This window comes from Chelon labrosus (assembly GCF_963514085.1).
Source record: "Chelon labrosus genome assembly, chromosome: 7".
NCBI classification, from domain to species: Eukaryota; Metazoa; Chordata; class Actinopteri; order Mugiliformes; family Mugilidae; genus Chelon; species Chelon labrosus.
This window is the reverse complement of record NC_140343.1, coordinates 25,354,268-25,367,899: the sequence shown is the minus strand read 5'-3', so window position 1 is coordinate 25,367,899 and position 13,632 is coordinate 25,354,268. Positions and strand designations below refer to the sequence as shown.

Here is a 13,632-nt window from a genome sequence, read left to right as displayed (position 1 = left end):
TAAAGAAATATTTTTGTCTTGCCAACACAAGGCACATTAAATTTGGAGTGGAGGTTAGTGCTTTATCTGTCAATGGATAAAGTGACAAGCCACCAATCATAAGTTGCATAATGCAGAAACACACCATTATCAGTATAAAAAAAACAAAAACATACTAACAGCCGATAGGAACATACTACTCAGAATTTGCACATGCCACTGTAAGCAAGAGTGGCAGTCTGTCAGCCACTTGGACCTCTGTGCTGGTGTGTTATCATGAAGACAGAAACGAGAATTGAAATACATCGTTAACTCACCACTTGAGGCTTTGAGGCTGGCCAGATGACTTGGTTAAGTTTCCCAAGGAACCATGCCAGACGCACATTCCTAGAGATCCGATAGTCCTCCTTCATGAGCAGGTAGATCTGGTCAGCCTCCTCCACCTTATGGCGAGAAACATACACCGATCAGGCATCAGGCAATATTGTGTAGGTCTCCCTCTTGCCTCCAAAAAAGTTGTGACTCATCAGATAATGGACATGGGCCTTCTGAGGGTGTTCTGTGGTGTATGGCAACACAATGTTGTTAGTGGGGGGCCTTTGGAGTCCTATGGGTTGAGGGGAGGGGCCTCTGTGGATCTGGATCATGCCACAGATACTTGATCAGTTTGGGATCTATCTTTGGAGGACAGGTCAACAACTTGTGCTGTTTTTCATGTTTTTCTTTTTAGTTGTTCCTAAACCGGTTCATGTGTGTGTCTGTGTCAGACTGCATCCTGCTGGGGATGGCTGCTGCCATCAAGGAGTGTCATTGCTATGGGGTGGGGGTGTCTGGTCTGGTCTAGGTGGGTGCTACATGTCTAAGTAACATCCACATGAATGCCAGGTCCAAATGTTTCCCAGCAGAACATTGTCACAATATGGTCATTGTTATTTACTTCTCCTGTCAGTGGTTTTAATGTTGTGGCTGATCACTGTAAATAGGATCCATAAGACTTTGTAGCATAGTGGTGCAGTGGTTAGCACTGGCGCCTCACAGCAAGAGGCCACACAGCAAGAGTTTGCATGTTCTTCCTGTGTGGGTGTCCCTGACTGCATGAGTTTGGCCACAGTGCACATGAGAGTGTACTGTTGTTTATCTTTCTGTGTTAGCCCTGTGAAAGACCAGTGGATACCCTGTCTCTCGCCAAAGGACAGACTCCAGCAAACCCTCTAGAGGACAAGTGGTAATAGGCGATGAATGAGAATTTCTGTATATGATACAGGAAGTGAGAGTCAGAACTTAAAACATAAACACGATAATTTATATGACAGAAACACCAGTGATAATACAAAACTGTGTGCAGGTCAGAAACCTGCTATCAAACCAAACCCCTACTAGTGAATGAATGTGTCCCTATTTCTCAGCCTTAGAAGATTTATGCATGGATGCATAAGGTCATCTGAGCACATGAACAACAGGCAGTAGTTGCTTCCTCTTTAACACCGAATACCACCGCACGTCTCACTGATCTGAACAAGCAACTCCATTTAAAATCCAAAACTGTAACGTTTACTAGCTTTCAAAATTAAAAAGATGTGACTATATTTTTGAGGTCTCTGTCAAATCCACTGCAGCTGTTCAGTCAAATGTCTACTCTTTCCTTTATTTCTTCCAAATTGTTATCCTGTGGAGGCTGGATTTAATATGTGCCGCCTCAATACCCCACTGTCACTGAGTTGCTGAGAGGTCAGAAATAGATGAACACCTTGAGGCTTTAAAAGGAGCAGGAACCCTCTACTCTTAGTATCGTATATCGTGTTAACTCCCAGCTTATATGCTATCTGCCGAAGTCATGTAAGCTAACACCCGTGTCTGTTGTTCAATAGACGTCTGCACAGCTCTGTCTGTTAGAGACATTTTATTTTCTAACACTTTAAATAGGACTTTGTCGAGTTCTGGGGGTTCAGACAATCCACCAAATGGAAAATATGCAACATTTCTCCCAGCCCATGCAGCCCTGAACATTACCTCATTGTCCTGTCTCTCTGCCATGCCTTGTATGGCATAGGGACTGCAGGGATGTTGGCGAGTCTCAGCCGACGAATATTCTCTTTGGTTTGTGCAAATAATATCTTCTAATACTTGTTTATCATCTGCTCTGTCCAATGATCAGGTGTTCGCAGAACAGTATCAGCTTCGACATCGTCAGGAACAGCTTCCGCTCACGTCTTTCAAAAATAAAACGTGTCAGTATTAGGCGCGTTCGACTTCATGCAGATCTGAGCAGATCTGACTTGACGTGATGCATGCTGGATAGAACAAGTTCATTTTAACCAATCATATTCGAGATCTATGAGCATGACAACCCAGCATGCATCACGTCAAGTCAGATCTGCACAGATCTGCATGAAGTCGAACGCGCCTATTATGTCAAATGCAGCGTCTTCCCATAAGGATGTAGTTTCGATATAGCATATACATCTGTTTGTCACCCTCTGTGAATAGTCAAAATTGTGTTATTTGTTCTTCTCGTTAGGGTTCACTTCAAACATGTATTTGCAACCAATCCTTTTGGTCACGTTTATAATATTTTATTTTGAAATTGCAGTCATTAAACGTCCGTGAATGTTGTTGTTTTTTAGCGGCACATGATCCGGAAGTAACTTCGCTTCTTTTTCTCCGCGAGAAACAGCAGAAACGTTCACTACGACTACGAAATACCAAGTTAACCTTGAAGAAAGGGTTCAAAACTTCTACTAACCTGTTAAACATTGGTCAGTCAGCATCATGGGCAGAATCTGCTGAATAGCTGTCCTAAATTAAAACTGTTTAAACTGAAAACCAGTGGGAACCGTAACAAAAGTACATCAGTTTCTCTTAGGACAAGTTGTTTGTTGCACACATGCTGTTGACTTGCCAGTGAGTGCACATAGAATAACTTCCACTTCTACTTCTGTTCTAGACACAAAATTACATTATATTTGTATTATTTTTTTTATATATAGTTTTGAGTAAATAAAAACATATGTGGAACTCATCAATGGGAGATAAAATGTCCCATAGGATTTAATTAAAAGACTTTCAGATTCAGAAAATAATTTAAGGTGAGCTGCATGACGTCCAAAATAAGACATTTTTTAAAGATACAAAAAACAGAACAATATAAAATACAAAAACTATGCCATAAATGTATAAAACTATTAGATCAACGTCTTGTTTGGTACTTTTTAGCCACCCAGGTTGTTTGGGTTAGAGTAGCAATGCAGTCGAAGAATAGAAATAAAGCAACAGCGACAAAATCCAGCAACACGCCACTACAAATACTCACACACTCATTAGTTTAAAATCAGCATTAGAATGTAAATAAAAAAACAACAAAAAAAACACAGAGTGATCCCAAACCAGCACAAATTTTGTTCACCCACACAACAACCGCACAAAGTAACATTAAAATTCACTTTGGGCGTGAGGCCACCCAATCTGACAACGAGAGATGACCAATCGAGGCTCTGATGAAGCGACACTTAAACGTCGTTTTCAAAGATAAGGTTACAGATATATATTTTTTTTGTGTGTGTAAAAAACAACTCATATGTGTTCTCTTAGTATAATGTGTTATTCGGTACAAATATAGAATGATTTCGGTAAAAAATTACTTTGAACGGTAGTTGCGCTTTGTTTCAATCGTCCCGCGTATGCGGGACGATTGAAACAAAGGGGTGGGACAGATGAAACAGAACAGCTTAAACGGCGACTATTCATCTAATGCTTGTTTTTATGAACAATGCTTGACAAGTACCTTATGTCCATACTGTTAATAACGTTTTTTGAAATTTATTTGTAATTTAAAGATCCATATTAACCATTTTTGTTCTGTCGCTCAATGAACAATAAGCGATAAGCCGCGCATTTTGCGTAATCTTTCTAATAGGATATTTTTACTAAGACAGACACATCCGTTTACAATTCATTTTCTTACATTTCCTCCTTGAGTCATATTGAGTGCTTGAGGCCGGAATAGCCTGTTATTATGAAGAAAACGAGGTCCACCGGAAGACGTTAAACTACTTCCAACTCACCTGCATAATTATGGGCATCTCGCGCAATATTCTTCCTTTCCGTCGCGACCGGCATGGTGTGCAGATGTCACTCGACCCATCGCCCTCAGTTAAGTAAATAATATTGTTGCAAATGGTCTAGGCTTACAAGATGATGGAAATAATGTATGCATATCTTTATAATGTATGTATTCTTATTCTTGGCATTTTCTGTAAATAACTATTAAACATCGAAAACACATATTAAGCACTAAAAATGTTTTTATTATTTATTGCAAAACACTCTTTACTGAATGCTTTAACACGTAGTTTGACTACATTCGTAGCGGTTTTCCTATGATCATTATCATGTAGCGGGACTGAAACAAGTGTTTCAATCGTCCCGACAGCGCCTCCTGCCACTTAAACCTATCTTGTCCTTAAACTAAAAAACTCTGATCTTGCACACTTATGGATGTGTTTAATACACCTGTCGTATTATCATTACAATGACACATGAAACAATAAATACAAGTTGTAAGTCAAAAAAAAGTACCGCACGAAAGAATTCAAAACCGTACTCAAAAACAGCTTTCCGACTATAACTTCGCAACGGCATGACGTAAGCAAGAAATGTTTTCGCGGATATAGTTGACATTGCGTGCTGTACGTGCTGACGAAGTTTGATATGACGTGAGTGGTTTTCGAGGAAATCGCAGTGTTTCATCCGTCCCGTGTTTCAACTGTCCCGGCTCTCCCCTAGTAGTTAAAAAAAAACGGAAAACTAAAGATAGAGACGATTCAGATAATGGTGACATTGATAAGGAAATAAAAACGATGAAAAGGAATGAAGATGAGTTCAAAGTATTTATCAAATTTTTGACGAGTGGAGTCCAATCCAACTAACTAAAACTCTACATAAAGAAATTGGGGAGGTAAGATGCGCTAAAAAATTGAGGAATGGTTCTTTACTGGTAATATGTACAAATGAGGAACAACAACAGAAAGCAATAAAGATAGATAAACTAAATGGACAGCGAGTGAAGTGTTCAATGGCGTATGGCAAAAAGGTTGTTAGAGGTGTAATCTCAGGGATTCCTCTAAGTGAGTCAGTGGATTCAGTGAAAGAAGGCATAAACAATGTTAAAGTAAGGGAAGCAAAACGACTTAAAACCAGACGGAATGGAAATATATGTGACAGTCTATCAATAATGTTAACTTTTGAGGAAGATAAACTCCCAGATAAAGTGTTTATTGGTTACATGAGTTATGATGTCAAGGTTTACATTCCTCCACCACTGCGGTGTTTTAAATGTCAAAGATATGGGCATGTGGCGGCAATATGCAAGGGTAAACAAAGATGTAGCAAATGTAGTGGTGAACATGAATATGGAAAGTGTGAAGAGGGGGTAAAACTAAAATGTTGTAATTGTGGAGGAGAACATAGCGCAGCATATGGTGGATGTGAGGCTAACAAAAGAATGCAGGAGGTACAGCGAATTAAAGTGGTCCAAGGTGTTTCCTTTGCAGAGGCAACTAAGAAAGTCCCAAGACCTGTACCGATAGAAACAATAAGCTTAAAGGATGGAACTAAAGGTGCAAGGGAATGTGCAAAATGTGATAAATTAAAAGAAGATACATTGATTGTGAGTAAAGGTGATTTTGTGCTCTTTATGGCTGACATAATCAATTGTTCAGCACAGACCAGTAGTAGAACTGAAAGAATTAAAATAATTGTTAAGTCAGCCGAAAAATATCTGGATGCAAAGGGAATGCCTTGGGAAAGAGTAAGAGACATTCTTAATGATGAAGCACAACAATCACAGACATGGGGTGGGGCTGCATAATGGTTTTAATTATACTTCAGTGGAATGCTAGGAGTTTAATTGCAAATGGTCAAGAATTCAAGAAATATGTTGAAAGTTTAAAAGAAAAACCTAATATTATTTGTATACAAGAAACCTGGCTAGTGCCTAGGTTGAATTTTGTAATAAAGGGGTATAACTCTATAAGAAGGGATAGGGAAATAGGTAAAGGAGGAGGAGTTGTAATTTTTATACAAAGGGGACTTCAGTATAGAGAAATAAAGAAGGGGAATGACTTGGAATACATTGCCACAGAAGTATGGTCAAGTGAAGATAAGGTGACAATTATAAATTTTTATAACCCGTGTAGACAAGTGGAGATAAGGCAACTGGAGGATATTTGGAAGGATTTGACAGGGAGAATTATCTGGTGTGGGGATTTTAATGCACATAGTACATTATGGGGAGAGAGGGATGATGTGAATGGAAATGTAGTGGAAGAATTTATGGAAGAAAAAGAGTTAGTGTGTATAAATGATGGGTCTGGTACCAGAATAGATGTGGCAAGGGGTACAGAGTCAGCAATAGATCTAACTATTGTCACAAAAACCATTGCAGATAAATGTGATTGGAAGGTACTGAGGGAAAGCACAGTAGGGAGTGATCATTATCCTATTAGAGTTCAGATAGGAGTGGAGTTAAGAAATGAATATGAAGTAAGAGAAGAGAGATGGATTTTAGGAAAAGCAGATTGGGATAAGTATAGAGAAGTTAGTGATGAACTGATACTGTCTATTGATAAAAATCAGGATATTGAGAAATTGTGTAATGAAATTAGCAGTGGCATAGTTGTTGCAGCAGGAGTATCAATTCCTAAAACTAAGCCTAAGACATTAAATAAAATAGTACCATGGTGGACTAAAGAATGTAAAGAAGCAATTAAAGAGAGAAACAGAGTGTTTAAAGAGTTAAAAAGAACACATAATTTTAAGAATTTAGTTCAATATAAAAGATCTCAGGCAATTGTTAGGAAAACAATAAGACAAGCTAAAAAAGATCATTGGAAAAAATTCTGTGATTCTATTGGTCGAACTACTCCAGTGGAGAGAGTTTGGAACATGATTAAAAAAATGAAAGGGAATGGAAGGGAATATGGATACCCAATGCTGGTTGAGGGACAAAGAAATATCACCAATAATAAGGAAAAAGCAGAGGTAATGGCAAAAACATTAGTCAAAGTACACAGCACAGCGAACTTAAATCATGAAGAGAAGAGAGGAAGAGAAGTAACAATTGAAAAATATCAGAACGTGTTTAACAATGAGGATAGCGAAGAAGGGGTATTGGATGTTTTATTTACAAAATCTGAACTCAATAAGGCATTGAGTAAATTAGGCAAGTCATCTCCAGGGGGAGATAAAATATGCTACTCCATGTTGGAGAACTTAAGTGATAAGGGGAAGGATGTTTTGGTAAGTCTATATAATAAAGTATGGATAGGTAGTTGTATTCCTAGAGTATGGAAGGAGTCTATAATTATTCCTATTAAGAAACCTGGAAAAGATCCCCAAATGGCGAGTAATTATAGACCTATTGCATTAACGTCCCAAATGGGGAAAACTATGGAGAGGATGATCAATGATAGGCTTACGTATTGGGTTGAAACCAAAGGACTATTGCAACATTATCAAAGTGGATTCAGGAAAGGTAGAGGCACCATGGATCCCATTGTATGTCTTGAAGATACAGTAAGGAAGGCTCAGGTGAATAGAGAGTCTGTAGTGGCAGTGTTTTTTGATATTGAGAAGGCATATGATATGTTGTGGAAAAAAGGTATATTGATAAAGCTAAAAATATTGGGAATAAAGGGAAGAATGTTCCAGTGGATAAAAGGGTTTTTATCTGATAGAACAATTCAAACTAAAATAAATGGAGAATTAAGTGAGAGATACAGTGTGGAAAATGGTGTCCCACAAGGAAGTATAATTAGTCCACTGTTATTTTCAATAATGATTGATGATGTTTTTAAAAATATACAGAATTCAGTTGGGGTGGCATTGTTTGCGGACGATGGAGCAATGTGGAAAAAGGGAAGAAACATAGACTTTGTGGTTAATAAGATGCAACAGGCAGTGAACAAAGTCCAAGAATGGGCCCTTCAATGGGGGTTTAGGATATCAATAGACAAAAAAAGACTTTATTCTTCTCTAGGAAGAAAATACATTTAAATGTAAAAATCAAATTATCTGGGGCAGATTTAGAGAGAGTAGAATTCTTCAAATATTTGGGAATTTGGTTTGATAAACGATTAACCTGGACAATGCATATCCAAAAAATTATTGACAAATGCAAGAAAGTGTTGAATGTGATGAGGTGTCTGCGTGGAGTTGAATGGGGAGCAAGTAGACCTGCTTTAAAAGCCATTTATACAGGGCTGATGAGATCAGTATTTGATTATGAGTGTGTAGTGTATGGGTCTGCTGCTAAAACATCACTTAAAAAATTAGATGTCATACAAAATCAAGGTTTGAAGCTATGCTGTGGGGCAATTAAGACAACGCCAGTGGCAGCAGTCCAGGTAGAGATGGGGGAGATGCCTCTCCATCTTAGAAGAGACCAGCTGTCTCTTGTGTACTGGGCAAATCTAAAGGGGCATAGTGAAAAACACATGAGTCAGTCAGTTTTATATCAATGTCAAGAAAGAGAGAATGACCTAATTAAAAGTTTTGGCTGGACCATAAGGCAAAACGTGATAACTATGGGAATCAGTGCTCTGGAAATAAGTCCTACAGTGGTTTATCCAGTCTCTCCTCCTTGGCTGCTGTCAGAGGTCCCAGTTGACTTGGGCTTATTAGAGGAAAAGAAGGATGTTGAAGTTGATCATTATAGGGTCCAGAGTTACATAGCTAGCAAATATAAAGAAGCAGTCATTTTATATACCGATGCATCTAAGCAGACTGATAAAAGAATGGGAGTTGTGTATGTTATCCCTCAATTAGACATTGAATTTGCAAAAAGAATTACTGATAATTTAGCTGTATATACAGCAGAAATGATAGCAATATGGATGGCCTTATTGTGGATAGAGAGCAATAGACCTAAGCAAGCTGTGATTGCATCAGACTCCAGCTCAGCTTTAATAAGCCTTAAACGTTTTCACTCTGAATCTAGACAAGATATAGTGTATGAAATAATCCAACTAGCTAACAATCTGCTTAAGGCTGGTAGTAGTACTGCATTTATATGGGTACCCGCTCATATAGGTGTAGGAGGTAATGAACTAGCAGATAAATGTGCGAAGAAAGCAGCAGGAAAGTCTGATATAGAGGTAGATATTAAATACAGCAAAGCTGAAGTCAAGAGCATAATTAAATCTAAAATAAATGGAAAATTTTTATGGGATAATGAACAGTCTGGGAGACACCTGTATAGCATTCAAGGAAAGGTGGGGAGGAGCAGGAATGTGTGCAGAAGTAAGCAGGAAGAAGATGTGGTGTCTAGAATGAGGCTAGGACATACAGGATTAAATAGAACATTATTTATAATGAAAAAACATGTTGATGGAATGTGTGAATATTGCAATAGTCAAGAGACCATAGAGCATGTAATTATGTATTGTCCTAAATACCATCAAGCCAGACAAAGATTGATTTCGCAACTTAGTGAAAACCAGATGACATTAAATTTACATGATATACTGCAGAGAGAATCTGGTGGAATTTGTTTTCATTTTTTGTTTTCTTTTTTGAAGGTAACTGGGTTATTAAAAAGAATTTAAGAAAGTGTAGGTTGACCTTTTGAACCACACTCCAGTCCAGATGGTGGCGGTAATGCACCAAAAAGCTGGTTGCCAACCGCCATATAAAAAGAAGAAGATGAAGAAGAAGAAGAAGAAGAAGATTTGCGTTCAGTTAGTTCAAGCTAGTGATGGCGAGATGTATGGCGTCAGATAACTGCCATAATCATGAGAGCGCAAATACAAACTTAACGAGCACGGGATCAGAAATCGAGGGCGTAAAAAAGATAAAAGAGAGAGGTAAAAAATAATCATGTGGCAAATTAAGTTTTTGTGCAAGTGTGTCAATTGTGAGAGAGAGCAATTGAGGAAGCCGTGGCGCTGCTCGCTCTCACTTCTAACCTCCTCACTTGCTAGCTTGGGGACGTTTCAGCGCTCTCGATATTTTTTCCAACCCGAAATACGTCACGGGTGTAAGGCTTGACAAGACGATTGCCGATCATGTTGCCGATCGACGTTTGTCGGCGGTAGGTGGCGGTAATGTGCTTAATGCTCCAAACAAGGAAGAAGGAGGAGTTAACAAAGAAGTTGGTCGGCGCGGCATACACCTGTTTACATGGCAACACGGATAGGTCACTTTTGCATCAGGCCGCGGTGATGGAGCCGGGAGGAAATGTAAGTTAAAATTGTTTTGCGGCATATGAACGTTAAACAAGTGTCACAACATTACTAAATATTTGAAATAGCTGCTTGATGACTTTTCTCTCATCTACCAAACCTCTTAAAGAAGCTAGCTCTTGTGAATATTTCAGTTATTTAAATTGAACTGATGCTATGGTTACCACTGAGATGATTAATTAAAGTCACATTGTATTTAAATGCGTTTGTTCATTTAAAAACTAAAACTTTCTCTTGGGCTTTCAGGAAATCCTACGTAGCATACTGGAACGTCTAATGACAAGACTTCAGTGGATCCAGGAACAGTCCTCTGTCGATCTTGATTATTTGGAGTATGTTTGCAATCAAGAATACATCTTACTTGATGCAGCATCTCGAATTTTTGAGATACCTTCCTCCATAACAGAGACATTAATACAGCTAGGCAGACTTGTTAAAGATGCCATAGAAGAGAAACAAGGTTCAATATTGTTCACATTGGAGCAAGGGGAAAGAGGACGCCCTAAGTTAAACTTCTCTGCTGAGTTCCTGAATTATCTTTTTGAAATACCACTACCTGTACAATGTGTGGCCAATCTACTCGGCGTTAGTGAGAGAACCATTTTCAGGAGAATGAAAGACCATGGCATCTCATCAAAGACATCATACAGCTCCATGTCTGATCAGGAACTAGACAACAAAATTGCTGCTCTTAAATCTAGCGCTCCACATGCAGGATACAGACTTATTAAAGGACTGTTACAGGCTGAGGGCCATCGTGTTCAGTGGCACAGGATTAAAGGATCCATGCACAGAATTGACTCTGCTGGTGTTCTGTCTCGATTGACACACATGGGGAGCACAGTGAGACGAACCTATTCTGTCCGGGGGCCACTGTCACTTGTCCATGTGGACACTAATCACAAACTAATAAGGTTTGCATAATATGGCATGTTGCACATTCTACTGGCACTGATTGTTTTGAAAAATGTCTGGAAACGTCATGGCTAACTTTTTATCTGTGTATTTTTGTCTATAGATACAACATTGTTATCTTTGGCAGCGTGGATGGTTATTCAAGAAAGGTAGATAAGATGTTTCTGTTACCGGATGTGTTCTTGGTAGGATGGATACAATTGCTCACTCTATTGTTCTTAGATCCTGTACCTGAATGCTGATAATAACAACAGGTCGAACACTGCTCTCCATCTTTTCCTGAAATCTGTGCAGCAGTTTGGTTGGCCATCAAGGTATGCTTCCTTACTTGAGGCTATTATCCCTTTAGACCTTTTCCTTAAACCATGAACACATTCTACAGTTTTAAAAACAGCTAAGCTGAAACGTCATGCATGTCAGTTAGCTTCCTCATGAACCAGACAATTTGCTATATTGTGTCTTAATGTAGAGTACGAGCCGATCAAGGAGTTGAAAATCTTGGGATAGCACGGTGCATGTTCACTGTGCGAGGGACTGGGCGGGGCAGTTTTGTGTCAGGAAAAAGTGTACATAATCAGAGGTATGTTTGTTTGTTATCCATATTGAGAAACTAAGAAATTATCAACTTTTATAAAACTTTAAAACATGAATTGTACTTTCAGAATTGAGCGTTTATGGAGAGATGTGTGGATGGCTGTGACCCAGATCTACTATAACTTACTGCACACCCTGGAAGAAGATGGCCTACTAGACATTACCAATGACATTCACATGTTTTGCGCACACTACATCTTCCTACCACGGCTTAATGATGATCTGGCCAAATTCAACGATGGGTGGAACAACCACCCACTGCGCACAGAGCAAAACTTGACCCCCCATCAGCTGTGGGTCATGGGCCACATTCAGAACCCCCCCACTGAAGGTAAAAACTTGCTCGCTCTCACTTCTAACCTCCTCACTCGCTCGCTTGGGGACGTTTCAGCGCTCTCGATATTTTTTCCAACCCGAAATACGTCACGGGTGTAAGGCTTGACAAGACGATTGCCGATCATGTTGCCGATCGACGTTTGTCGGCGGTAGGTGGCGGCAGAGCCCGTCTACGGAGAGCCTTCCCACTCTCTATTAAGTCCCATTGTAACGAATTTTGGTTGCAGTTCCACCAGATTTCCACTGGGGGCGATCGCCATGAGTGCAACATGAATGGGACTCTATGGAGCTAAACGGCTAAATGTGTCTCTTTCACCCGATTGTCGTTGAGAAATCTCAGATTTGATTGTAGGTTTTGCAAGTTCAACATGGGTTATAGGTCAAAAGTTGAATGAACGAGAACTTATGTCCTTTCGTTTTCTTACAGGTTGAGTTGTTGTTGCCCATAACACGCTAGCATTGTGCTAATGAACGCTGATTGGTCAGTGAAGGACTGATTACGACCAGATCCCGCTTGACGGCATCGTGGCATCCGAAGCGGGACCAGAATGTTAAGGCGGACTTTTTCGCCCAAGTTTTTTTTTTTTCGGCCCGGTCTTTTAAAACAACGAAACAGAAACTCTTCTAGCACGATTATTTACCCGTGTCAGCTGTGTTGTCCATGCCTCGAGAGAAAAGAAAGTGCAGAGCGCGAAAGCACCAAAGCAGTGACTGAAGGATTGCCGTAAAGCAGTATCTGGTCGTACGATGTGTATGACGTCATTGACATTTTAAAATACTTTTTAAAGCAAAATAAGTGACTCTAAAAAATCTAACACCCAGCAGTGTGTAATTTCTTTGCATCTCCTTTCAAATTCAATATTCAAATTACTGCACAAAAAATTATATCCTGAGAAAAGTGGATTTTGAGGGGTACTGCTCCATAGACCGCCATTCATTCTGCACTCGTCCTGAGAGCGCCCTCATATGGAATCAGAGTGGAACTGCAACAGTTCAGAACCCGGAAGTTCAGTGAGAGTGGAACTTCTCCCCATATTAGACGTTCTCTGGTTAAACTTTGCAACAGCGGCCTTTCAACGGTCAGCCAGCTATCCACTTTTTAAATTCATCAGCCACTCAACGGAAGTAACGTAACCGTCCAGGTGACTGACGCGACCGACGTCACTGTGGACGGAGCTGATGGCTGCTCGTGCACTCCGGTGAGACGGACAACAAAGACGTGGTGAGTGAAATACATCAGTTTTATGTTTACGATAACATTTGTTTTTGAGACAATGCGCTAGCCGTTGGTATACAAAGACAATGTCTGTCTAGAGTCTAGCCTGAATGTTAACAAGGGGCGCTAACGTTTAGCTATGAGGCTAACGTTTAGCTATGTGGCTAACGCGTGGTTAGCGTTAGCTAACGATTACCGTTAGCCTAAAATGCGGCTCAGGAAAGGATGGACTGCACTGTCTTGCTGTTAAACTATCATATTCGTTTTGAATAAATTATATAGACGAACTTAACACAGCAGATGTTTTGCCGAAGGGGTCGTTTTCTTTTTTTTTTCACGTTTTTTCCGGCTAGT

The 13,632-nt window shown here is 39.6% G+C and overlaps 2 protein-coding genes across 8 annotated transcripts in view; one reads left to right on the top strand and one right to left on the bottom strand.

The window, feature by feature from the left end:
* szt2 (SZT2 subunit of KICSTOR complex) overlaps positions 1–2,128 on the bottom strand; it is a gene marked incomplete at its 3' end in the record, with an annotated part of 80,603 nt that extends 78,475 nt beyond the window's left edge. Inside the window, exons 1-2 of the mRNA XM_084548702.1 lie at positions 1,990–2,128; positions 297–422 (exon numbers count right to left, since the gene is read on the bottom strand). Of these exons, the coding sequence (XP_084404828.1) occupies positions 297–422; positions 1,990–2,013 (150 nt within the window). The 5' untranslated portion in view covers positions 2,014–2,128. The remainder of the gene's footprint in view (positions 1–296; positions 423–1,989) is intronic.
* A 5,499-nt stretch (positions 2,129–7,627) lies between these two features.
* ddx10 (DEAD (Asp-Glu-Ala-Asp) box polypeptide 10) overlaps positions 7,628–13,632 on the top strand; it is a 28,288-nt gene continuing 22,283 nt past the window's right edge. For 4 of the 7 annotated variants that reach the window (XM_084547874.1, XM_084547876.1, XM_084547872.1 and 1 more), the window contains exon 1: positions 7,628–12,057. The gene's annotated coding sequence lies outside the window, so the exon portion shown is untranslated. The remainder of the gene's footprint in view (positions 12,058–13,632) is intronic. The other 3 variants (XM_084547877.1, XM_084547875.1, XM_084547873.1) reach the window with 3 other exon arrangements.